The sequence below is a fragment of the Plodia interpunctella genome, chromosome 5, assembly GCF_027563975.2.
Source record: "Plodia interpunctella isolate USDA-ARS_2022_Savannah chromosome 5, ilPloInte3.2, whole genome shotgun sequence".
Lineage (NCBI taxonomy): Eukaryota > Metazoa > Arthropoda > Insecta > Lepidoptera > Pyralidae > Plodia > Plodia interpunctella.
This window is the reverse complement of record NC_071298.1, coordinates 9,637,271-9,662,814: the sequence shown is the minus strand read 5'-3', so window position 1 is coordinate 9,662,814 and position 25,544 is coordinate 9,637,271. Positions and strand designations below refer to the sequence as shown.

Here is a 25,544-nt window from a genome sequence, read left to right as displayed (position 1 = left end):
CAAATTGTATTATAGAAAAATATATAGTTTCAGCTGAAATTCTTTATCTATATTATTTTGTATATTTCAGTTTTGGTGCAATAAAGAGTATTGTATCAATACAATCCAGTGTGACTAATAATTCGCTAATAAATAAAAGATATTGATAAAACTGTAATGGTGGCGCTAGTGTGCTGCTAAAAAGCCTTAATTAGGTATAATAATCAATTCTTGTCGTTTATTTCACTGGCACTATTAATCCTTTGTACAACTCGGTCCATTCATCAGCACATTCTGAACTTCAGATCACTATTGAGGTCAAGGTGTTGTTTCTGATATTGTTTATGGCAAATTGTTACAGTTTGTGCGGTGTGTGGTTGGATCCTTTGTTTTAAACTTTTGGGTTTTAACAGCGTATACTTGTAGTTTTTGAAATATCATCAGTTTAATTTAATATTTACGTTAAATGTTGAAATTGATCATCAATGAGTCGCAATAACTCGTAACTTTATTTATATAAAAGCGTAACTATTAACATAAATTAAATCTGTTAAATTATTACCGGGTGAATAAAATTATGTATACTAATCGTATATAAAGAATAATAAAAAACGCTTAACCGTTTGTGAGTTTGTATGTTAGAGGCGGGTAATCTCCGAAACTACCGAACCGATTACAAACATTCTTTCACCATTAGAAAGGTACATTATCCAAGAATAAGACTATATATTATCTCAACGAAGCCACGAGCGAAGCCCCGGGCAACATCTAGTGATTTATAATTTTATTTTCAATATAAAATAATGCATGCACATCACGACATTGCCTTATCTGTGGAAGGCGATGTCGCCACGATGACGCAACGCGTAACCAACAATGCTCAATACAAATGCTACAGTCGATATGGACATTGGAATTTTTTAATGTCCGGTACATCAGTTCTATAGTTTATTCAATAAAAACTAAATTAGAAATGCAAGAAACTTCGATTCTGATTCCTCTGATCTGCTAAAGAGCTGACGATTTCCAAAAGGCTGAACATACATTCTCCAAACATAGCTGTATAAAACACTCTCAATTCACTTACAAATAATATAAACTAGATCAAAATCGGTTCAGCCGTTTGGCTGCTACGATGCCAGGGACAGACATACAGATACACAGACACATTGAACGTAAACTCTCCTTCTTCGTCGGGGATTAAAAAACCAGACTTCACGGCAAATTTCAAACTTCGCCCTCTCGTCCTTGCGTCTTCTTGGTTCGGCTATGATGCCCCAAAGCCCATATTTATTATGAAATGTTTAGAACCCAATTTTAAATTCTATATGCTGTAACCGTCACGTTTACTTCAAGTTTGTGACATATTTTATACAGGTCTTTGTTTACAATAAATAGTAACAGTGAAGGACCCTGGCGGGCGCTGCTTATTTGTTATTTATTTTAGATGTTGTCACGTGTTTATTATATTTTATGTACGTTTATATTCAGGTATATTATTATATTTGTTTCGATATATGTGTCATAATAAGTTAGTTAATTAATAATAAATTAATAGATGTCAAATTTTGTAAGTATAAAATAATATATATTATATTTTTTTAATTACTTGCAATAAAGATGGCTTTGCGATTTTGTAAGACTCAGTGTAAAACTCAATTCAAATCCGCGCGGATATGATTAATTAATTCCTATGACGAGTATATAGCACAGAGATCGAAAGTTTTCATTTCATATGTATGTAGATAGAATGCCTTTTGTGTATAGTACGGTACACGGTATCTACCTATGTGGGATCTAACTTTTGACAAATTGAATCTTTCAATTCTTTAACACAATTTTCAACCCGTTAGGGCAACATTTATTTTCACTCACAAATGTACATATTTACACCCTAAAGCCTAAAGAAAATTGTTATTTACCACGGCGAAAAACTTATTTACTTATCTAAGTCCAATTTCGTAACTAAAGGCTCTGTCTACACCAATCCTACTAATATTACAAATGCGAAAGTTTGTGAAAGATGTGTACATGATATTTATTCTTTCATGCAAAATCTACTTGACTGTTATGAAATTCAGTACACGGGTAGACCTGAAATATACAGGATACTTTTTAAACTACCCTATTATTAATTTTTTTTGGCAATTGGCATACTTACAAACCTAATATTTGTTGCCAGATTCTACACGAATAGCACAGCCTTGTAAAAGTCAGCAAAGTGTATAAGACGTAGGTAACTCTTTACACGGTGACAGATGGGCTTTTCGTGTAAGTGCGGTGAATATGTAGCGAGCGCTATCTGGCGACCTTCTCGGCATACATAATTCAGTCGCGGCATGAACTAAATAAATAGAATACAGATGAGGATATGCGAAAGTTTGTGAGGATGTATGTGTGTATGTTTGTTACTCTTTCACGCAAAATCTACTAGACCGATTGTTATGAAATTTGGTACACGGGTAGAATATAGCCTGGAATAATACATAGGGTACTTTTTATCCCGTAATTCCCTCTGCAACGAAGCCCCGGGGCGCAGCTAGTATTATAAATGCGAAAGTCTCTCGGTCTGTTTGTTCCACTTTCACGGCTAAACGGCTAGACCGATTTCGATCAAATTTGATATGCATGTAGTTAATTACTCTCGTTAAAACATAGGCTACTTTTTGTTTTTAAAGTACGGATGAGACATGATATTTCTACTCTTTAATAGACAGATTAGGAACTGGGCAGCGTTATAAGTATATATATTATTAAATCTATAGTGTTACTTCTACACTTCTATTAATCTGTGGTCAATGAAAGTGTTTCGAATACAAACTACAAGAATATATGCAGATGATATCATTATTAATGCATATGTAATTTTGTAGACTTATTCGGTAGCTGGCTTCATTTAAACTGCGAGAAGGATTTTAAATAATTTAAATATAAGATATAAGATAATCTTCTGTACAACTTAATATTACACAGAAGTTTTCCCAATCCATATTTTTTTAACACAGAACTCAATCTAGTTGACTTATGTGTTTTTTTTTACCCTCGTACTCAACTGGTTCCAGGGTTATTTTCTGCTTGAAAATCTTAAAAAGAGAACCCTGAAATTTTGAAGTGTCCACTGAGATTTAAAGATCAATCATTTATCACTAAAATTTTCATAGGCATTGCTGTTGTTGTCTTTCTCTTTTTCTCGGTTTCTTCCTCAGCAGCCCAGGATCCGCTAAAGGATTGCTGTTGTTGTCTATTGCTTTTTTTACCTCGTACAATTCAACATAGATTTGATTTCACAAATGCCTCCCGTCTAGTCGAATTAGCATTCGTTCAACAGTTTTAGCATATTGTTGAGTTACATATGCAAAGAATGTGATCCGTGTGATGCGATAATTGCAACAAATTAGATACGGTTTTCACTTTTAATATTTCTTGAGGGAAAGCGAAATGGTTGTGCTCGGGTGAGGAGCGGTGAAAGTGGATTTTCATATAAAACCGATCGCACTGCCGGGTTAAGATACCAATCGTTTAACCCGCCCAAGGTCTTGTGGTGAACATGACAAGACTATGCAAAATCTTTTCATTATAACCTTTATTACCGAGTCATAGAAGTTCCTGTCCGCTACAATTTAAGATTAATATTTTACAAAACATCACAAATTTGGAATCTAAAGAGCGTTTTGAATTCCTTACAATCGACGACCTTGGATATGGTTTGCCATTGTCTTCACCCATTCCACCCACAAGTTGATAAATTATCAACTAGTGTCCAGGTTTCCTCACGATATTTTCTTTGAAGCGAAGCAATTGGTGGTCGATTGATACACGAGTCGTTCAAGGATCAAGTCTTTTTGTAACCTAAAAATTAAGATATACTTATTTCGCAACATGTAGTACAACAGTTGCCGTACAAGCCCTTTTAATATTAATAATTAAATTCAAGTTGAAACTTCACACGAAACCTCTTGCGTCTCATAAAAATTCAACACAACTTTTTGGGTGTTTGAAACTGTATGCTACATATTTCATCATCAATAGCATACGTTCCATTAACGCGAATCGAGGATTCTAATACTAACTTTACCCACCCAAAACTGAAAAGGCACTCAAAAGTGGATATATTTTTTTATGTATCTCTGGTAAAAAATCCACAAAAATTGCCCTTACCGTACACGTCAAAATAATCGTAGAACTTTAGTGGTTGGTGCCTTGAGGTTAATATGTCGGTTCGTGCTGTAGCAAAAGAAAATAGGACCCTGGGCTCCGACGCTCAATGACTGCGGAAGGAACCGTTAATACGCAACGTGAGAGAGAGGAGCGGCTGTACATCTTACTCTTTTGTGTTGTTGTAAAAACGCATGCACGACAGCAGTTATAACAATTTAAAAAAAAATTGACCCAGCCGTTTGAGCGAGAAATAACAAACATACAAACTTTCTTTATAATATTAGTGGGACATTTCAAGGACCAACGCATATGTAGCCGACCAAATCAAAAGGGACCTTATGGCGGCTGGCAATTAGGTCTTTATTGCCGTTGTTCGAATACAAAACAACGGCAATAATGGCGTAAGTGCCGGACGCCATAAGGTCCATTTTGATTTGGACGATCACATATGTTAAAGTTCACATGTGATCACGAATGAGTGTGTAATGAGAGGAGCCGCTGCAGGCTTCTCTTTAATGCATACCAAATGAACTCACCTGGTTTATGCACTCTGTTTTCATGAACATGGCTAATTACTGCATACATACAAAAATGTTCATTACGGTACAATGTTACAATGTTGTGCCGACATCAAACACGTATACACACATTTAAAACTACTAGGTATTATATTTTACATGAAGTTACCTAGTTAGATCTGTGCCGTATAGCAGGGCGGTTAGGGACGGACCTACAACGTGGTGCGTCGTCGCAACGGAGCGCTACTGAGCAATGAGACATGACTATAAGGTGTTTTTTAAAAAAATAAATTATTCTTCTTCAATATTTACTGGGCTTTTGGGTATCATTTACCAATATAAACTAAGTTGTTTACTCCACAGTGGTAACTCCCAAAGGCACCTTATCTGAGAATATTTAGCATTTGAATCTTGAATCCGATTCCAGATTATCATTTTTCAAAACATGGAAATCTACGAATACAAGGAACGAATAATATACGAATAAATCTCGCAATACAGACAGATATCGGATTCAAAGTTGCAGCTGCAAAGGTTATGCAGATCTCTCTGCAATTGTTTGCTCTGTAGTCTCTGAATTTATCTGCATTTTTATATTTTCTTTGATGCCACCATTCTCCACAACATTGCTGTGCGAAATACGAAATAATGTTTAGTTCTAATATTTCTGCTCGAGGACTTATTCCAAATACGCATGTTTCGTCTTTACCGTTATACATTTTCGTTATTTATCGCGAAATCACTCCTATAGATACTGTATATAATTTTCCAATATACTGACCATAACGTAGAAATAAAACATTTTATGTTTTAAACCGTGCGCTTCGATTCTTCACTATCGATGGATTATACAATAAACAATATTTATAGGTAGAGAAACAATTTTTCTCAATTTTTTATCATTTCCGTTTCCGACTTTAGCAAATCATTATCATATTGTTGTCAACATCAGATCAGCCATTTTAATGTCCCCGCTTTGGTTCTAGCCTTCCTTAAGGATGGATACAGAGTATAGGTCTCCCGGAGGAGTTCAAGATAATACATTTTTGGTCGCCTATCCAATGACCGACAATTCCGGGTGTGGTTTAACTGCCACTATCGCTGCTCGAGCTTGCAAACTCGAGTCCATCTCGAGTTTTGATTAGCTTGGGCCAAACAAAACTTTGATGTCCGATATCGACAGGTAGCTAATTATAGCCCTGAGCCACAGAACATTTAGCCATAGAGAAATTCGATACTGGTTTCCTAATGAAACTAACTACCATCAATTGAATTCCGAGTAATGTACGTGTACATTCGTTCACACCATGTAACCCGCTCTGGACGTGAATGTGATATAGTGCGACCTAAAAATAGGTCTTTGCAATCTTCCCGAGACATTCACCGAACGGGAAAGTAGACTGATTGTTCTGGGAGGTCATGGGCAAATTCAGGCTTTAGCACCTCCCTCAGGAATCTTGCTCCCACCCAGCGTGTTACGACATGTTATAAAACATTTGTCGTCTCTTTTCTTAAAAACAATATTGACAAAAGAGTGTCATTGATATCAAGTGTTATATAACATTTTGTAACATGCTGTGATGAGCACCTTATGACTTCATACAATTTGTTATTTCGTGATACCTGATGCGCTGGCTGTACCACTTCTGAGTAGAGAACTAGATGTATATTGGCAATTAGCTGAATAATTAATTAGTGTGTCACCAAATCATTGTGCGAAGGTTGTTAGCAATAGGTAAAATATGTAAAGTTGTTAATGTCTGGAATACTGTCATATATTACATTACAGTAATCTTTGAGTTTTGAACTCGAACTGCGACGGACAAATTAACTTTTTGTCTTTTATTACAAAGTTGAGTATGTTAAATTAATAATGCTGCCTGTGAGTAGTTTAACAGTTTGACAAGTTTTTATTCAGTGGATGAATTTGTAAAATGTAAGATAGTAGAATTTAGTTTGTTGCACGCCGAAAACGGCTAAACGTATGTGCCACGTATGTTACTTTCATTTGCCGATGCGTTTGTGCGAAGTGGAGACTAAAAAAGTGAGAAGCGGACCCTTAGCTTCAACGCTTAACGGCTGGAATCCTTCCAGACCGGGAAAACGCGCAGATTAGATAGAGTATGTGACTGATCAGTTCAAACATTTTCATCACCAAAAACAAGCCCCAAGTTGCATGCAAAACCAATGTAACCTTTTCATAACCACGATTTACTTATTCAGCGATGTTACTGTTGACGTGTGTCTGCCTGCGGGCTCTGTTTCGTACATTACTCTAAGCTAAGCAGGTCAGGGCCATCATTCTCTCTCTCTCTCTCTCTCTCTCTCTCTCTCTCTGATCTGAGAGTGTTTCCGGTTACAGGTTCTAGGACCAACTTATTTCAACCCTCTTTGGGAATGCTGTTGTTGTCTCTCAACTGTAAAGTTGAGGGACAATTTCCATGGGAGGTTATGGAGCGGTCCTATTCTAGGATGTGACAAGTATTGTTGTGTGTTCTTACAATTACTGTAAACTTTTGAAAAAGTGCAAGAAATTTCGTTAAACATTTCCAAAAATATGTAGATCTAACAATGAACGTTGATAAATGGATTTAATCTATTATAGGGACGAGTATAACATATAATAATTATGGGGTCTTGTAGAAAGCCAAAACATTTTTTTTTTAATTTTCGTGTGTCTGTATGTTTGCGCACGCATAACTCCTAAATGGAATTTGATGCGGTTTCTACAGTTGTGTAGCGGAAGGTCTAACTTAAATCCTGATAGAGGTTTCATCGAGATAAGTTGCTTAGATCCCAAAGATATCGACAATAATAAGTTATGAGCGGACGCATTAATAAAACTCGGGCGAAGTTGCGGGCAAAAGCTTGTAAATAACATAAAGCTAGCTTCAAATAACAATTCGTTGCGCAGAGCCAAGTTAGAGGTCAAATTAGTAGATCCACTATTTTATCCACATGAAATCCATTAATTAACCAAACACGAACTTTGTGCGCTGAAAGTAGGGTTGCCAGTATGAGTTCCAATTCAAAATACTCTTTAGGGTTGTTGGCAATGCAACATTAAATTTAAGAAAATTACTGTCAGTTTGACTTTTGACAGTTCTGACATTACATTGTGACGTTCACATTACTTCGTATTTAATTTTCTTCGATGTCGTGTCTCTTATTCGCAAATAAATTCAAATTATTTGAAGAACCAGTTTACTTTTTTACTTATAATACAGTCCACGGCAAACAAGGGTACCATAGGCTGAAACGGGACCCTATTACTAAGACTCCGCTGTCCGTCTGTCTGTATGTCACCAGGTTGTATGCTCGTTACAGAGGGAGCAACGCGGGGTCGCGGCCGAGCTCAAAGAGTTTTCCATTGCGCTCAAATTACTCAACCAACGATATAGTTATGTACCATATAGCTCCTTAAACCCTTAAAATAATCAAAAAACTGAAAGTTTGTTACACATTGGCTAAATTACTTGCTCTGTTTGGAAATATTGTTAAGAAACTATGTCCACTCCATCTTTTAATTAAAAAAAAAAAACAAATCAATTTCATTCATATGTTTAAGAGCTTGCAGAGACCCAAGCCATGTCTAGTTAAAACATATCCACGTTCGTTTTTGCATCAAAGGTCAAACGAAAAAGGAATTTCTAAAAGCTGCCCCTAGTGGCTTTCATTTTAGAAGTTGACAACCCTATTTAGTGACGGGTTAATTTGGAAACAGTCGGTAAACGGAGTTGGACTGCGACCAGAGATGGTATGTCCAGTTTACGCCCAGTCGCAAACCCATTTCATAGGTTTACGCCGAAAAAAACATTTTATCCTATTTATGCCCGGGTTGACACATATCTAATTTTATCTTTTTCGAATGTGTTGTTACCACTGGTATCAGATTTTATTCAAATCGCCTAAAGGCATTTGACACGACATCACAAACTGCGACGCTGCGACCTTTATTGGTCCGGCTAACCAACCTATGTAGACTTGTATAGTGATACTAGCGGCCCGTCCTGGCTTTGCTTGGGTTGACCACCCATATCACATAGGGGTATACAAAATAGATAACAACCTTTTCTGAGACCTACTGAATATCAAATTTCATCAAAAGTATTCAAGCTGTTCCGGAGTATTCTGGTGACTAAAACTTTACACGACAATTTCATATATTAGATTTAAAGGTAGTATTAGTTCCAAGCGTGAGTCAGAAATCTGAATTCTATGGGGTCCTCAAAATTTTACCCGCACCATATAATAATGTAGCTACGCCACTGATTCAAACATATGTCAGGAGTCAGGAAGTGCGCCGGCCACCTGCCCAGGGCCGGGCTCAGTGAACCGAGGAGCCGCACCTAGGGGAGCCCGAAGGAGAGGAGCGCCGACCAACCGCCCACTTCCTTAGTCCCTCTGTCAGTGCAACGGTGTTTGGTGACAGAACTGAGCTGTGAAAAAAGTGCATTCATTTATTTTTTAAGTAAAAGTATAGTGGAAAAAAATTCTATCACTCTTTGCCTGAACAAAAACATTTTTTTTTAATAACGGCTTATAAATAACGGTTACATAAAGTAATATATTTTATACAATATCTTTTGGATGTATAGTGAAATCACGAATCAAACTTCATTTTCCCGTGTAGGATGAATTAACAAAACTGACGTGGTTTTTGCAGAATATTCAATTATATTTAATTCGTATCTAATTGGATGTTAAATAACAGTCCGTTAATAAGCTCATAATCTGGTTCATAGAATCGTTATCTGTTTATCAGAAACCACTTCTATTGTAACGTTTGTGTCTATCAATTGTCAACACTCATCATGAATTAATTGTCGAGTACACAAAATACACAAAATATGGCTGGGATATTATGGTAAGTAATTTTTTAACCTATGTATTTTTTCACGGGTTTCTCTTACCTACTTATGTAAAGGTATACCTGGCTATATCAAAACTTTTAATAATAACATCAAGTAGTATAATTATTATACTAAGTGATTTAAACTATTTCAGAGTGTAACTATCGAAACCAATCGAGTCTCATTACCAAATATTTAAATTTTTCCTGACCACAAGAACATTGTTTTGTTGAATGGTTAACTTTGATACTACTCTTTTATTTATGTTTCTTTAAATTCTAATACTGGGTAGTAAATAGTCATATATATATCCTTGACAACGTCAAGCCATCACTTTTTTGTTTGCCAGGTTGTCCCTTCTGCCAGGCCCGGACGGAAAACGCATGGTCAGGCATTTATACCCTACGTATTTGTCGGTTTACGGCGTAAACCCACAAATACCTGCTAGATTAATTAATATTTATATGTCTATACGTATAATAAAGCTATAAATGGACTGTGTCTGTACATAGGAGATATTACAGAAAAATAATTATGGGGGATCTTTAAGGGACTAACAGAAGAAAACATTCTTTTTCTTTTTTAGAATTTTCTGTCTGTCTGTCGCAAAAACTACTGGATGAAATTTGATGCACTTTTTACAGATGTATAGCAGACGGTCTAACTTCAATAAGAGTGGGTTGCACCAGTCAACTTTGACGTTAACTGTACCCTTTGCTTCGCCGCCGTCGTTTAGATAAAATTGCGTAACCGTTCATCCAAATTGACTGCAACGCACCCTAAACGCCATAGATGTATTAGTGAATTCATAACATACTACACAACTTCCCACACCATAACCTACAATTATATTCGAATGTCCGTTTATCTGGTGCTGTCTGACAAGAGATTACGGCTGTAATCACACGATAACCCGCCTCTGAACCAGGAACCTTGCGAAATTACAGCCTTCGGCAGTTGAGTAACGGGTGCGTTACATACGAGCTTATGGCCTGTGGGATAAGGCATGGGCGACAGCGGGAACTGAAGCTATAATAATAACTATTACTCTTTGCAATAGCCCATTCTAAATCCATCCAAATATCATTCCATAGACCATTGCTTGTATCCATTACTCTGCAGTAGTTCACACTCCCGCCGATTTGTATATCTGAGAGCGGGTTTTGGCGAGAAACCTACACAACATCAAAACTTTCCAAAGGGCCTCTGCGTGTAGGACCCAAATCCTCTCAAAGGCCTTAGTGCCGTGAATTTTTTAAAGGAGAAACATAATTAATATTAAATAAATAATAAAATAATAATTATTATTATTTAGTGTTCAGTTATATACTCACGCTGATCCAGAAGGCCGTCATTCTCAACACCTGCCGTATCACCCGAGAATCTAGACTATCTCCCGCTTTTTGTATCCAATGATCTCCCTTATATGCATGACCTAGGCCTGCATGTACCCTCTTTCTTCAAAAGAGGAGAAAAATCTTTAAACTTATAATTTATTTATCTCAAGTAGCGGTGGTGATCCTTTGTTTATGACGTCCGCCTGTGAATCGAAGGGTCCCAGGTTCGGGCCGTACGCGAGTTTGTATCCATTCTATTCTAATTAATATGTATAGTTTTCAAAGACCACTCACTACCTGCACACTAGTTTACGTTCGGTGTGTCACTAGATGGCGGTATGTAGCCGTATAAGTCATGTCAGATGATGTTAGGTGACTTTAATAAGGTCTGACACCAATATAGCAACAACACGACGGATAAGAGATGGCAAGCTACATCTTATACCATAATTACCTTAATAAACATGTGTTTATATTAAGGTTATGGACATACGATCTAAATTGCAATTCTAAGTTGACAGGAGCGTTTTTATCTCTTTACAGCCTGTCTATTATCAAATAAACTAACTGCTTATCTATACTATTATTATAAAGAGGTAAGCGTTTGTGAGTTTGTATGTTTGAGGCGGGTAATTTCCGAAACTACCGAAGCGATTTCAAAAGTTCTTTCACCATTAGAAAGGTACATTATCCAAGATTGCTATAGGCTATATTTTATCATTTAAAATGGGCTTCGCCCCCGTGGGAATTTCGGGATTTAAATTCCCTTTGTTTTAGTCCAGCCAGATTATATTCTACCCGTGGCCGTCTGGCCGTGTACCAAATTTCATAACAAACATTACACGCGTACAAAGTCGGGGCGGGTTGCTAGTATTTTTTTAAATCCTTAAATAATTGATGTGATAACAAAAACATTTTAATTAGTAATTCGCAACTCAATCCAGCACAATGGAAGGCCTTTTTCACCCCAGGTCCTTTTTATCCCGGTTCCATTTCGCCCTGGCCTTTCAATCAATACCTATTAACGGTAATAAATTGCGAGGCACGAATTGGTCGAGTTTGTTTGGGGCTAATCTCCCGATAGGAAAATTGAGTTGGAACACAAACAACTTAGCCGAAATAGATGTACCATTTGTTAGTATGTACCAGTTTTGGTTCAATTAGCTTTTTAGATTGAGATAAGCTGTATGATTTAGGTACGATTTAGGATGTTAGTACACTTTGCCAATGGGTTCCGATGTATATCCTGAGGAAGGATGGATTACGCTCAGATGAGATAGCAGACTTTTTGAAATGAGTGTATGCATAAAGAACACAGAATAAATAATATAACTTTTATATGCTTATATATGTTTTTTATTAGCAGGAACTTTTAGAGACAAGACAATACATTGTCTTTTTAACGAGAATTTTCTTTTACTTAACATTCACAATTGTAGTCTTTATGTAAAACTTTTAAGGAAGTAGCAGGTCATTACCATCTCGAGTACTTCAATCTAATGATGCAGATTACTCACTGGGAAGTCCTAGCCTTATACTGTAACAAGATTACTGGAATAAATGACTATTTTATTTATATTTTTTATAACGAGAAATAATATTGCGTCGAGTAACTATTAGTGAATTTCCCGAAATTCCCACGGGTAATGGGTAAAACGGAATGTTTACGCGCGTACAAAGTCATGAAAATAGTTTAATTTCAGTTTGTGTATATAACAACATTGTCAGTGTTACACTTGCAGGTTTCAACCTCCTCTATTAAGAATGTCGAGTGCATACTTTGACTACTATGATGGCAGTAAAATATGTGTGTATGTTTGTACTATAAGTAAAGTAAGAAAACTTTCTTTTGTTCCAGCCGCAGCGAGTCGGCTCTGAATAGCCCTACGGAGCCGGACGTGTCTCTCGCGGCCTCACTCACGGACCCTCTAGAGGCCCACACCCTCGATGAGGCCAGAAGAACTATTAGGTTAGTACAACTTGCAAACACAGAGTATGCAAAAATCCTATAAGTCTTTTCTTGTCTTGTGGTTTCGTTCTAGGCTGCAACGCCCCGAAGTTCAGCGTAAAAATTCCGTGATTTCACGACTGACCTGACGTTAAGTCTTTTTGGGACTAGAAACTACCCTACACAACCTGCAAATATATTTGAAAGTTTGTACTAGCTTTCTGTTCACTTTCACCTGAAATAAATATGCGGCCTTAAATTGCGCTGAAGATTAAATTGCCTAACAAATTCGTATTTATTTCCAGAGATCTCCGTATGAAGTATCGTGCGCAAGCGCACCAACTTCTAACATGGCGTCGAGCGCAGCGCAATCAAGAAGAAATGGTTTCTCGCCTGCAAAGGGAGAAAGCAGAACAGCTAAAATCTTTGTCCAGCCAGCTCCTCCTCTTTGAGTCCCGGCTCGTTCGCAAGCAGAAAGAAATAGCTAACATGCTGGCGTTCCGAGAAACCATCATCATCAAACAACAGAAAGTCATCGAGTCACTTCAAGCCAAATTACTTGAACACGGCATCGATACTTCACAAACCATTCCGGATTTTCGTGACATGCTCCAAGATACTCACATAACAGGGGACTTCGATTCCTTGAATGATTCAGATTCGGCTGTTATTATGGAAGATATGGACTCTGATTGCAGCAATTTGACCCACATTCCACGGTTCAGATCAGCCAACCCTGATAGTGTCACTATAGTCCGGTCAATATCCGATGCTATTGACCCAAACCTAAAGTACAGTATTGTCAGGCGATCGAACGGCTTCTTGCGGAGACCAGAGATTTTGGAGACAGTCTACAGTGTGGAAGAGGAAGCTGATGGCGATTCTACTAAAGGTTTAAGTGCACAGAATAGTACGGAGAAGGAACTGAAAGATGCAAACAGAACTGACGAAGAGAAGTATAAAGAAACGAGCCTTTTAGCTCAACGACGGGATAATTTCCGAATGAGGAGTGTTGTGCTCACAGCAGAGGTAAAAAGTATAGATAGTGATAAGGAACTCAAACAGAAAAACGAGAAAGACACCTGGTCATATAGTTTCGTGCCAAAAAGGATGACTCCTGCCAATGATTCCGACGAAGAAGTTACATCGAATGCTGAAAGCGAGGAAGGGGATCAGGAAGCGAAGTCGACACAAGTAGTAACATACAACAGAGTGATGTCTAATCATAGAAACGTCACAAAACCCAAAGACGTGAAATATAAGAGGATAAATAAGGCAAAGTCGAAAAGTTTAGAAGAACTCAGGGGTAGGTTAAAGAACTGGGTTGACAAAGGGAATAAGTTATCAAACATACCGCTGGAACATGCCCAGAGTTATGCTTGAACGACCTTCAAAGTTCCTTTAATTAAGTTCAACGTGTGAAATTGTTAAATGTCGAAAGTTTACGAGCTTAGATGTTGTTTAATGTTCGACAACAGCTTTAGCAAACAATACTGAAGAAACACAATGTCATTTCACACGTTTTTTGAAGTTTTAATTATTTTAATTCGAGGCTCAAATTACGTGGAAATTGAACAAACGTTTTAGGAAACTTTTGATCTTTGTTCAATTTTCATGAAGTTTAGTCTTTTAGATGAATGCAAATTCGATGTACCTTTACATATAGGGTTGTACCTAACAGCTTTACTGAAAAAGCAAACGATATTGTCACACTATTCTTGATACCCAAACTATTGTAAATAATTTCGTAACATTTTAAAATCTTTGAAATATATAAATCTAGAATAATCAAGAATATTAACTTTACAGTTTTCTGTTGAAATTAGAAACCATTTAGGAAAATCACTTAAAAAGTTTATGATATGATGTTTGTAACATCGTATCTTAACAAAGTTGAAAAAGTATTCGTTCCAAATCTTTTTTAATTATAATTTTGTTCGAAGTTCTGTCTCTTAGACATTTCCTGCAAATATTTTGTTCAATTATATTAAAATATATTTAGGTGCCTATTAAAAAAAAAAGTAAATATACTTTTTTCAGAAATATTCAACAGAAAACTGCAAAGAAGATTTTAAACTAATTTTCTTGCACGACTGAATATAAGATTACAGAAAAAAACAACACGAAATAAATCATTTATCGGAATTGAATTTTTTCTTGTCATTGGCAAGTCCCAATTTCACTTCAAATTTAAATTATTTAAGAAGTAGTGACCAATGTTTGTTCAAAAATGAGAAAAATATTTATTGTTGTATTCACGTCTCGGTGCCAATTTTTAAAGTAAGTACTATTTTCAATTAAAATGTAATAGGTACATATTAGTATTATCACTAATTATACAGGATGGTAAGGTTTTTTTAAATCTAATTCGATGATGACTGAATGAGTGAATGAATAAAAAAGAAACAAGTACTTACTTGGATCTGGTTTCGGCGGACGGATCGTAAATATACATAATATTTCTAATATGTAACAAAACGAAGATACTGATATTATATTTGTGTATTTATTAATCGAAACCGTAAAATAGCATTTTGTATTATTTAAAAAAATATGTTATTTTATTTATTGTATTTGATTTTAAGTATTTAAAAAATCAATCGACAAATTAAAATATTTTCTGATATTTTTATGTTGTACATATTTTATAGATTTTATTTAGTTTTTTATTGTGCAATGAAAAACGTGATATAAATATCTATTTAGATCTCGCCAAGCCTGTATAATTAGTTTAACATATCATTTCTAGCTGTATATTAAAAAGGGCTTAAATCTATATTTTAATAAATTTTAAAATCGTGTATGCTGTTTGTTCAATTCTTAATAGTCAGTGCCGATATCACATTAAAATAAACAATTACGTGATTCAATTTGTTTTTTCGTTTCTATTCCCAAAATATCCGCCACGTATATGCTAAAGTCTGTCTGTTCCATTTTCACGGTTAAACCACAAAACCGATTTTGATGAAATTTGGTATGGATATAGTTAAATACCCCTGTTCAAACATAGGCTACTTGTTTTTTCAAAAATCAACCCCCAAATGACTATAATGGGGGGTGAAAGTTTTTATGAAAATCGTGTTTTCACGCGGACGAAGCCGCAGGAAAAAGCTAGTAATAAATATGACTCATTGTTGAGTATTCTAAAAACTAAGGTCGGTTGACGGAAGTTGGCTGGAATGAAGAATACAGTATCAAGTTACATTGCTGACTGTATAGATCGCGAATAAATTTGTGTAGCTAGATGTGTAATAATATGTGACGAATTAACTTTAAATGTGTGAAGTTTTACTAACGTGACGAATTTTCTTTGTGGCAAATGTACAACAACCCTAATAAATTTGCAGCTGCGATAGTACTGCTTCCGTTGCAAGCGGAATTTCAAACATTATAAAAAAAAACGTTGTAAAAGAAAGTAAAATAAAAAATATTATGTCCAACAATCGTTTACCTTAGTCATTGTATTACATAGTCTACACGTACCTAATCTCATCACGGCTCCGCGTCAAAACGCAATATATTGAAAGAGAAATGCTCGTTCCCGCATTATTTTTATTTAAATTCTTAATTAATGTTATGTGTACGTCATAATAGTTATCTTACAAAGATGAATACTTATATATTTAAGACAGACGAGACTTTATTGTGGAAGCCAGCCATTACAAGAAGGAAGTGTGGAAGTGGAAGGACATCTAGACTTAAATTAAACATAGACAATGTCCTATACTCCAATATAGAATTCATCTATATACAAAACCGATGTTGCCAAGAGAAATACAATTTTCTGTCGTAATATTAAATAAAATGTAAGTATGTTTTTTAAACAAAAAGTAAGTATGCTTTACCTGTAATTTAATTTAGACCAAAACACGCTCAAATTTAGAGAAAATGAATTCAATTTAAGACAAGTAACAAAAACAATGGCTCGAACACAATTGTCTTTTTGAGACTTTGTCTCATTTCTCTGCCGTTGTACAGCACATAAACTGACACAAGTTTATTGCAAATTCGACTCTGTTGCCGCCACGAAAAGGTATATTTTGAACTGTTGTTATGTACAGTAATCCTAGATCCCATCTATCTCAAATTCTAAACTCATTGAGAGGAGTACAATTTTAAAAATTGCCAATGATCGCTATAGATTTATCTTTCAGTTTTTCTCAAAAGTTGATTGAATTTGAAAGTTGATTAGTCGAGAATGCTTTTAGCATTAAATCTGCTCTCTTTGTAACTGGTAAATAAATTATGGATAAAACAAATTATGTTAAATTAATTCAATTTTTTTTTATCGAGTGTGTTTTTGGTAACACCGGTGTCCGATTTTATTCAAATCGCCTGAAGGCATTTAACTTTTACAATTACCTAACCGACATCAAGATATCGCATACACACTGGTAAACTAAATCGTCAACCAGTGTGCAGGGAAACATCGCGAGGAAACCACGCCAATGTGATTGGTTCGCTGCGTCACACTTCGAATCGACTCGATAGTGTGATATGCAAACCCGCACTAAATTCTCTGTTATATATGATTATATTATACCTATTTCGATGCTCTAGGGCAAAACAACAAAACAAAATCAACACGAGCAAACTACCTGTGTAAATTGCATCACACGTATACTCATTATCACACATGAATGACTCATAAACGTGCTTTCTTTCAACTGTTGCTATCATTCGACCGAATTCGACAAATCTTATTTCGTAACTTACTTTCGTAATTTCCATCGATTTTACCTCCTGACCTATATATAAACAAGATATATAACAACACAGCTATTTAAAAAAGTATTGTCAAAGTTGTAAGGTTTGAAACATTATTTTAAAAATATAAAATTGATATTTCTTTATTACAATGTGCAAATTAAGTTTGGTAATTTTCGCGCTGTGTCTTTTCAAGGTGAGATTTTGAAAGTCTATTTCGTTTATTACCTAAAATTAAGCTCCCTTGGGAAATAATGGTCTTGTGAACAATTTTAATAATGTTTGCTTTTGTCCTAGTTAATTGTATTAAATACACGTTTAAATAAATATCTTAGATATGTGTGTAGCGGATTATGAGTTATAAAATGTATTGTAAGGCCCGTGACCATACATCAAGATTCATATAGATTCAGAGAGATATTCATATGGATTTGTTACACATGTCACACATATTAACTTTGAAAACAATAATGAGATGGATCAAAGACGCTATATAAGAAATAATATAATGGAATTCAAATAGGTCTATAAACAGTTATATTCGCACGGAGTAGCAAAACAATAGCACTAATAATTATTACGAAGGACCGAAGGACAATATCGAAGTCGATAGTACCTATATCGAAATAAAATCTTTATAATCTTTGCTCGTTATTTATGGGCCATTTTGTTTTTAATCAACTGATATGGACACTCTCCTTTTATGGTATCGGTTAATATTTAACGCTAGTGTTAAATTTTATCACGTTTCCATAACAATCAAAATATTGCTTTTTATGTTGTCTATTCTCTCAAAATATAGCTAATTTTTATATCAAAGTATAAAATTAAATGTCGCATCAATGTACTTTTTCTGTAGTCGGTTAAAACGCAATTTACTTTCATTGTTTTATCCATTTTTTTTTCGTATACTGAAATATAGTAATGTAATTTTTTCAGTGTCTCACACAATATTTTCTTACATATATAAACCTGTCTTAAATGAAAATTAAACAAACAATCACAGATATCAACGGTATTTTTTTTTCATCCGGAGGTACGTCCTGAAAATCCACCTAAGACATTTTTCCATTTGAAGCTATGCTATGATAAAAAATACCTTGGAATTACAGACTCTCAACGCAGCATGTCTAGCTCCCTACCGGGAACCAAGCGTCTACATACCGACCTGTGGTTTTTCTGAAATCATCAGTGGTTCAGTAACATGCCCCAACTCCTGCGCAAATTTCTGCTCTTGCACTGGCACCAGTACCTTATGCAGTTGTGGCGCTCCCGATTGCACTTGCTTCAAGGACACTGCAAAGGTAATGCCGACTCCACACTGTCGCCAAAGAGTTCGACGAACTTTGGCGAATTTGGCATACATTGCTGATATCTCATTGCGGTAAATAAAAGCATTTATACATTGATACTACGCAATGTTCGCACATTCGCGTCGGCTGTTTGAGTTCGGCGACAGTCTGGAGCTGGCACAAGACTGTTGATAATATTGTCTATGCTACATACGAACATGTCATTACTTAGTTAATTGAAGTATCAGTCTGTTTCCCACCTATAAAATTGTTTTACTTGTCCTGTGTCTCAGTATCTAACTCCTATGCAACCAACACTACTTAGTAATTACGACCTCACTGAACAACACATAGTGACAAAATAAGTTAATAATATTTTAAATTCATCCATATTATAATTAGTATGTCCGTGTTTCTGTCTCGCTTTTACGGCTAAACCGCTAATCCGATTTTGATGACATTTGGAATAGATATCCTAAAAGAACCGAGGTTAAACACAGGCCACTATTAGCGTAGCTGCGGCTTTCAGCTAGTTATTTTTATTAATTAATATAAAATTATTTTTTAGGTATGTGGAACATGCCAACCTCAGTCTCCTATGTGTTCCTGTCTAAAGAATCTGGATCTGGGATGTAACTGTGAGAAGAAAAAATCTTTCGTTTACTTTCCCGAAGTGGAGTATCCCATCAGTATCCTGGAAATGAATCCCTTCTTCTTCAGCACATGTTTCTACCCCTAGACTTTATTATTTAGTGAAATAAATGGTTTATTGATATGTATTTTTTTAACCAACAGTTATCGACGACGAAAATATTTCATGAAATGAATTCAATTCAATTTTCGCTTTTATTTTTAAGTGAAAATGTTTCATTTTATCCGCGTCACAGGTAGATATGCAGTTTTGTATATACAGCGCAACTAGATGTTGCCCGGGGCTTCGTTACCTTGGGATTTTTAGATAAAACATAGCCTATAGCAATCTCGGATAATGTGCCTTTCTAATGGTAAAAGAATTTTTGAAATCGGTTCGGTAGTTTCGGTGATTACCCGCCTCAAACACACAAACTCACAAACGCTTACCTTTTTATAATAATAATGAAGATTAAATTAAACGAAACTCATTTAGTTAGGACAGAATTAGCCCTTATCATGCCAGAAGAGCTTACCACATTACATTCATTTTCAAAACCATTCCAACATTCAGTCTTACATGTAGCCAAGTACTCGGATCAAGCAAAGCCAAGTACTCTGAGTAAGCAAAACTACGGAACAATCAAAACTTTTTTCTTTATCCGCTTCATGATTCTATTAACTTTATAATTCCCCGTTTCCCTCCCTTGTGACAAAACTATTTCAATTTCCTCCTTGCGTCGTCGTCGGATGGAATAATTTTCTGCACGCCTCGTAGACAATATCTGTCAGCCAACCATTGTCTTAAGAGCTCGATCTCACAAAATAAAGACTGATTTTCAAAGTTGTCATTTAAATCATACAGAGTAAAACACAGACTTTGGCCCGGAGGTGATCGCCGATATTTATGATACCAGCTTTTGCCCGTGGCTTGGCCCGCCTGAATATCCAATGGGAACATTTATTTTTCCGGGACGAAAGTTACCCGATATCCTTCTCCGTACTTCAAACTACATCATACTTTCAAGAAGATTGGTTGAGCTGATAACGTTTGAAGATGTAACAAGCAAACTTACTTTCGCATTTATAATATCAGTTAGATTTGTCAAGAAAACTATAAAATTGACAAGATTTCTGTCGCAGAGCCAATTCGCCAGAAATAGAACTACCATCCATCAGGATTTCCCGGATAGCTATTTTCTCTATACGTCGAGTTCGGGAAATAATACAAATTCACCCTTAAGTCCAGAGTGTATATTAAGTTTTTGTTTGGCGTCGATAATTTAAGTAATGGCTGCCCTAACTACAAAGCCATTCCGTGCTAACAGCCTCAGTTCGTTATTTTTAGGGGAGTAATAATGATTAAAGTAGAAATAAGAGTAAAAATATAACTTCAATGGATCTTCGTAATGGATTTTAGTAGTATTCTAATGATTTGGTACATGGTTCATTACATGGACCTTTTACTTACAAGTAGGTAGGTACTTTAGATTCTAGAACAATGAACCCTTTCCATTACCGGTTGAACAAACTTGTCAGTATTTCTCGTGATGATGAGACGCGGCGTCTTCATTTTTCACTCTGATTTGAAGTGATACCCTTGAGAATGCTAGAAATTCTCATAACACAGATATTTCAGGGTAAACGATATTTGTATTTTTCTCTAACCCTTATGTAATAGTATGTTAGGTTATAAAAATACACGGGAATATCTCTGTGCTTGAAGCGGTAGTGGTGTAATGGTTAAGACGCCCGCCTGTGGATCGACAGGTCCCAGGTTCTAAACTTACTCGTACCACATGAGTTTGTATACCAATCTGTCTTATGTACAAGTAGTAGTTTTCATCGACCACAATTCGCTTCCGGTGAAGGAAAACATAGGATGAAACCTGCACACTGGTTGATTGTTTACTTTTGTGTGAAATGGAGAAGGTAATGGCACTCCATTAATAGTGCCAAGAAAGTTGTTGTGTGTGTTTTATTCCAAGTAATGACCTCGACTGGTGTGGAATAACGACTATCAAGAAAAGATCTCTGTGCTTACAATGTATTCGGCATCATATAGATTCAATTCAATTCAGTTCAAGGGAATAAATTAATAAAAATAATTAATTAACCCAAGTGTAAGTACATAGTTAATTTTTTTCTTAAAAACAAAAAGATTATGCTAATCTTTAAATGTTTTATAAGATGTATTCTTCGGTGAAGGAAAACATCCTGAGAAAGCCTAGTCGAAGATTTACGAGCTAGTATGTGACATGGAAGACAATGACACATCAATTAATTAATATCGCCAAAGTAGTTTGTTCCACAAATGACCACGCAAGGTCCAAGGCTCCGATTCTAAGCTCAATCAAAGTCCAACCTCATCAATTTTCACCAACTTTTTATCAACAAATTTACAAACGAAAATATTCAATCTATCGATGTTTTCGTATCGAAAATTTTTGACGGTGATTTTCTGCAAATGCAGAAACAGTTTATAAAAAAAATTAAGAAAAATGATGAAGTGGACTTATGTAGATTGCGTGAGGGATTTAAGAAGTATAACAAGATTACGAGTATATTCACTTAACTTCTTGTCTTGCTACTTAACTTTAATAGCCTTGTGACAGCCTAAGATACAGAGCATAATTTCGGCTTCGATTTCGCAGCAGCATTTATTAGCAGCAATCAAATAAATTTATAGTAGTTTACTGCCAACTGCGATTTACAACACATGGACCTTACACCGTGGTAATTGCGGTGGTTTTCCCATGCTATTGTGTATGCCGGCCAGTCAAAAGTCGAATTGAATTTTACGGTTTACTAACGGGGAATTTACGATAACTACTGACCGTAAATTACCGCTGTCTTCTTTTCGACCAGAAACCCGTAGAGGTCTTTTTCCCGTGCATATAAAATTGCTACATTTTGTTCCCTGTTCTGTCGTAAACTTCCCACAGTATATATCAAAATCAAATCATTTATTCAGAAATTAGGCCTTCACAGGCACTTTTTCACATCATATTCTAAATTAAATGATGTTTACCAAAGCTACAAACTACTAGTTATATAAACTATAGTTAAATCAGTATAATAAAGTGAAATTTAACTTACTTATCTTACAATACATATACTATACTCAGTATATTCTTCCATACTATCTTACTTCCATATATGAATATGAAAGTATGGATGGAAGTAAAATTTACAAGACAGTTTGTTTGTCCTACTGTCATGTCAAAACTTAGCATTAGAATGAGGTGATTTGGTGGAGAGCCTGAACTGGAGAGTGACACAGACTCTTTGCCGCGGGCGAAGCCGTGGGCTACAACTTGTTGCACAATAATTTATAGAATATTATTTTAATATACTTAAACAATATTCTTACGTAGACCTCATATCTACGTATGATGTATAAAAACTGGGTCATTCTGAACAAATCAACGGGTTACGGAAATCGTAAGTAGGACCTTTTTTTTTCGTAAATCACATTTTTTTGCATGATGTAATAAGGTGTTATTCCTAATTTGGTAAGTTGAAAGCATCAGACTATTAAGCTTTTATACTGTGGCCCAAACTTTTTCACGTTTGTTTATTATTTTTTCTGTTTGTAACGACAATTCATAGGAAATGGGATACTTTACAGACAAAATTGCACTCATCAAATAAGATTTTTCGAGATATCTGGTTATTATGTTTCAAAATTCGTAAGTAAGAAGACATGTGTCGGTACAATAAGTTTTTTTACCATCTTGTGATATTGAATTTCACTCCTAGAAGATAACGTGGACTATATACCTAATATTTCTGATAAGTTCAAGCAAGCTTGCTACTCTTACTTCCTTGCTATATATGTATATAATGTCCACGGCAAAAGATACAAATATGATTGTATAAGTCATTCTTTTATCACGTATTCTGTTACTGTTAAATTCGTATTTTTTCTCATCTTTAGATCAATTTCTTGTTTCCCACTACGCGTCTCGTCCCGCAACTTGTCCAATCCCGCTTCCCGCTTCCTTGCTTGTAGGGATCCCGTACCGTTTCCTACATATTCCCGTCACGTTTTTTCGCAATGTGTCCCGCCAAGTTTTCCACTACTTGCCTCGCCTCTTGAGTCAAGTACCAGTTTACCCATTTTTGCGGACGCGGTATACAATGCTGGCTTGTCATTGCGGTAAATAAAAGCTTTCATACAAACTACGCATTGTTTACGCATTCGCGTCGGCATCTGTCTGAGTTCGACGATAAAAAAATTAAAGTACCTACGTTAATGGAAAATAAAATACTCTACAGAATTCAATCAATGGTTGTTAAGGCTGATTTACACCTAGCGAGCGAGTGTTCATTCTATTCCTGTGCTAGAAAGTTTAGCAAAATGTAGGTACAATGATTAATTTTAAAAATACATGATTACCTAATCTTATCAATTACGCCAATTATCTGGGACTCTGCGTTTAGGATTTACGTTGGCGTGATATTTGCTAGAGCCTCCGGCACGTCATGTTAGCATATTAATGTAACAAGGGGCACAGAAGATTGTCAATTAGGCTTCGAACAGGAGGATTCAATTTAAATTAACTATTTTTGAAATAATAAAAAAATAAACTAATTAATTAATACAAGATGATTTAATTTAAATTAATTAGTTTTAATTAAATCCTCTTGTTCGAAGCCTAATTGACAATCATTGGTGTCCCTTGGGTGTTGAAACATTATCTCTGGAACTACCAGTCCAATCTCGTATATTTCAAATCATTAACACAGTGATCTCTAAATATATCAATTTCATCTAGAGATTACATAATATTTTAAAAAATCTGATCTTGTCATATTTTACCCTTGTCGTTATATTTATATAAAGAGTTTTATGTAGCCAAAAATATAAATAAATAAATATTAGGACAAATTACACAGATTGAGCTAGCCCCAAAGTAAGTTCGAGACTTGTGTTATGGGATACTAACTCAACGATACCATATTTTATAACAAATTCATATATATACATATAAACCTTCAAGACCATCAGAAAAAGATCATTTTCCATCATGACCCGACCGGGGATCGAACCCGGGACCTCTCGGTTCAGAGGCAAGCACTTTACCACTGCGCCACCCAGGTCGTCAAAAAGGTCGGTAAAAAATCTTACACCCAAATATTTTCTTTCTTTATAAAAATAAACTGGACTGCTAATTAACTAATTAATACACGAGTTAACTTTACGGGGCTTCGCTGCCGTAGGAATTTTAAGATAAAATATAGCCTATAGCAATCTTGGATATTGTAACTTTCTAAGAGATTAAGTACCCGCCTCAAACATACAAACTCACAAACGCTTACCTCTTTATAATACGTATAAAGTATTTTCAGTATGTATTAGTGCAATAGTAGTATTAGTATAACAGTATTTTCGTAAAAACTTAAATTTTGTTTTAAATAATTACCCGTGTAACACAGCGGGATGCAGCTAAAACGTTAATATTGAAATTTCAGATTCGTTAAAATGATTTCCAGATAATTACTTGTAGTTATATATTACACATTTCCAATTTCATTATAAGTCGTAAGTACAGTCGACCGCATGTAACGTTACCCTGCGTGGATCTTATGCCACGGTAATAGAGGCGAGTTTGCAATGAATTTGGGTAGGTTGATGTGCAGTTGACTGTATTTAATCAAGAGTATAATTACACTTCGTTGGGTTCCGTATGTATACTCTACAACGTTATTACTAAAAGCATATTAATTCTCTGAAATTAAATCTCTCATACTATGAATCGTAATGACTTCTAGTGAGATGTATCTTATATGTATAAGTAGGTAGGTAGCTATATGTTGTGCTTAACTAATAGAAACCCAAATATATTTATTTATTTTTTTAACTAGTAAAAATAAAAATAAAATAGTGTATTAGGTATAAACAGCCAGTGTCATTAAAAATATAAAGATATAAAGGGGTCTATGTCGCAGTGTTCCATATTTAAAACTCATCATCAAAGACAAGAATGGATGCGGCCATCTTTTTTGCCAGTTTCTACCGGACCTACCTACTGCCGGTAGTCGACGATCAGGTGAGAGAGAGACGGAAACATGAAATAGTCCGACCGTTGCCCAACGCGGCTGTTAGCAATTTCTTA

At 35.5% G+C, this 25,544-nt stretch overlaps 1 protein-coding gene and 1 long non-coding RNA gene across 3 annotated transcripts in view; one reads left to right on the top strand and one right to left on the bottom strand.

Moving 5' to 3' along the window:
- LOC128670004 (uncharacterized protein) overlaps positions 1-15,663 on the top strand; it is a 91,978-nt gene extending 76,315 nt beyond the window's left edge. For both annotated transcript variants that reach the window (XM_053745318.1, XM_053745317.1), the window contains 2 exons: positions 12,704-12,814; positions 13,099-15,663. In XM_053745318.1, coding sequence (XP_053601293.1) covers positions 13,109-14,176 — 1,068 coding nt within the window. In that variant the 5' untranslated portion in view covers positions 12,704-12,814; positions 13,099-13,108 and the 3' untranslated portion in view covers positions 14,177-15,663. The remainder of the gene's footprint in view (positions 1-12,703; positions 12,815-13,098) is intronic.
- LOC128670005 (uncharacterized) lies at positions 3,413-5,373 on the bottom strand. Its single transcript, XR_008404716.1, has 3 exons — positions 4,825-5,373; positions 4,138-4,247; positions 3,413-3,828 (listed from the first exon to the last, which is right to left on the bottom strand). It is a non-coding gene; the product is annotated as an uncharacterized LOC128670005 (long non-coding RNA).
- Positions 15,664-25,544: the final 9,881 nt, after the last annotated feature.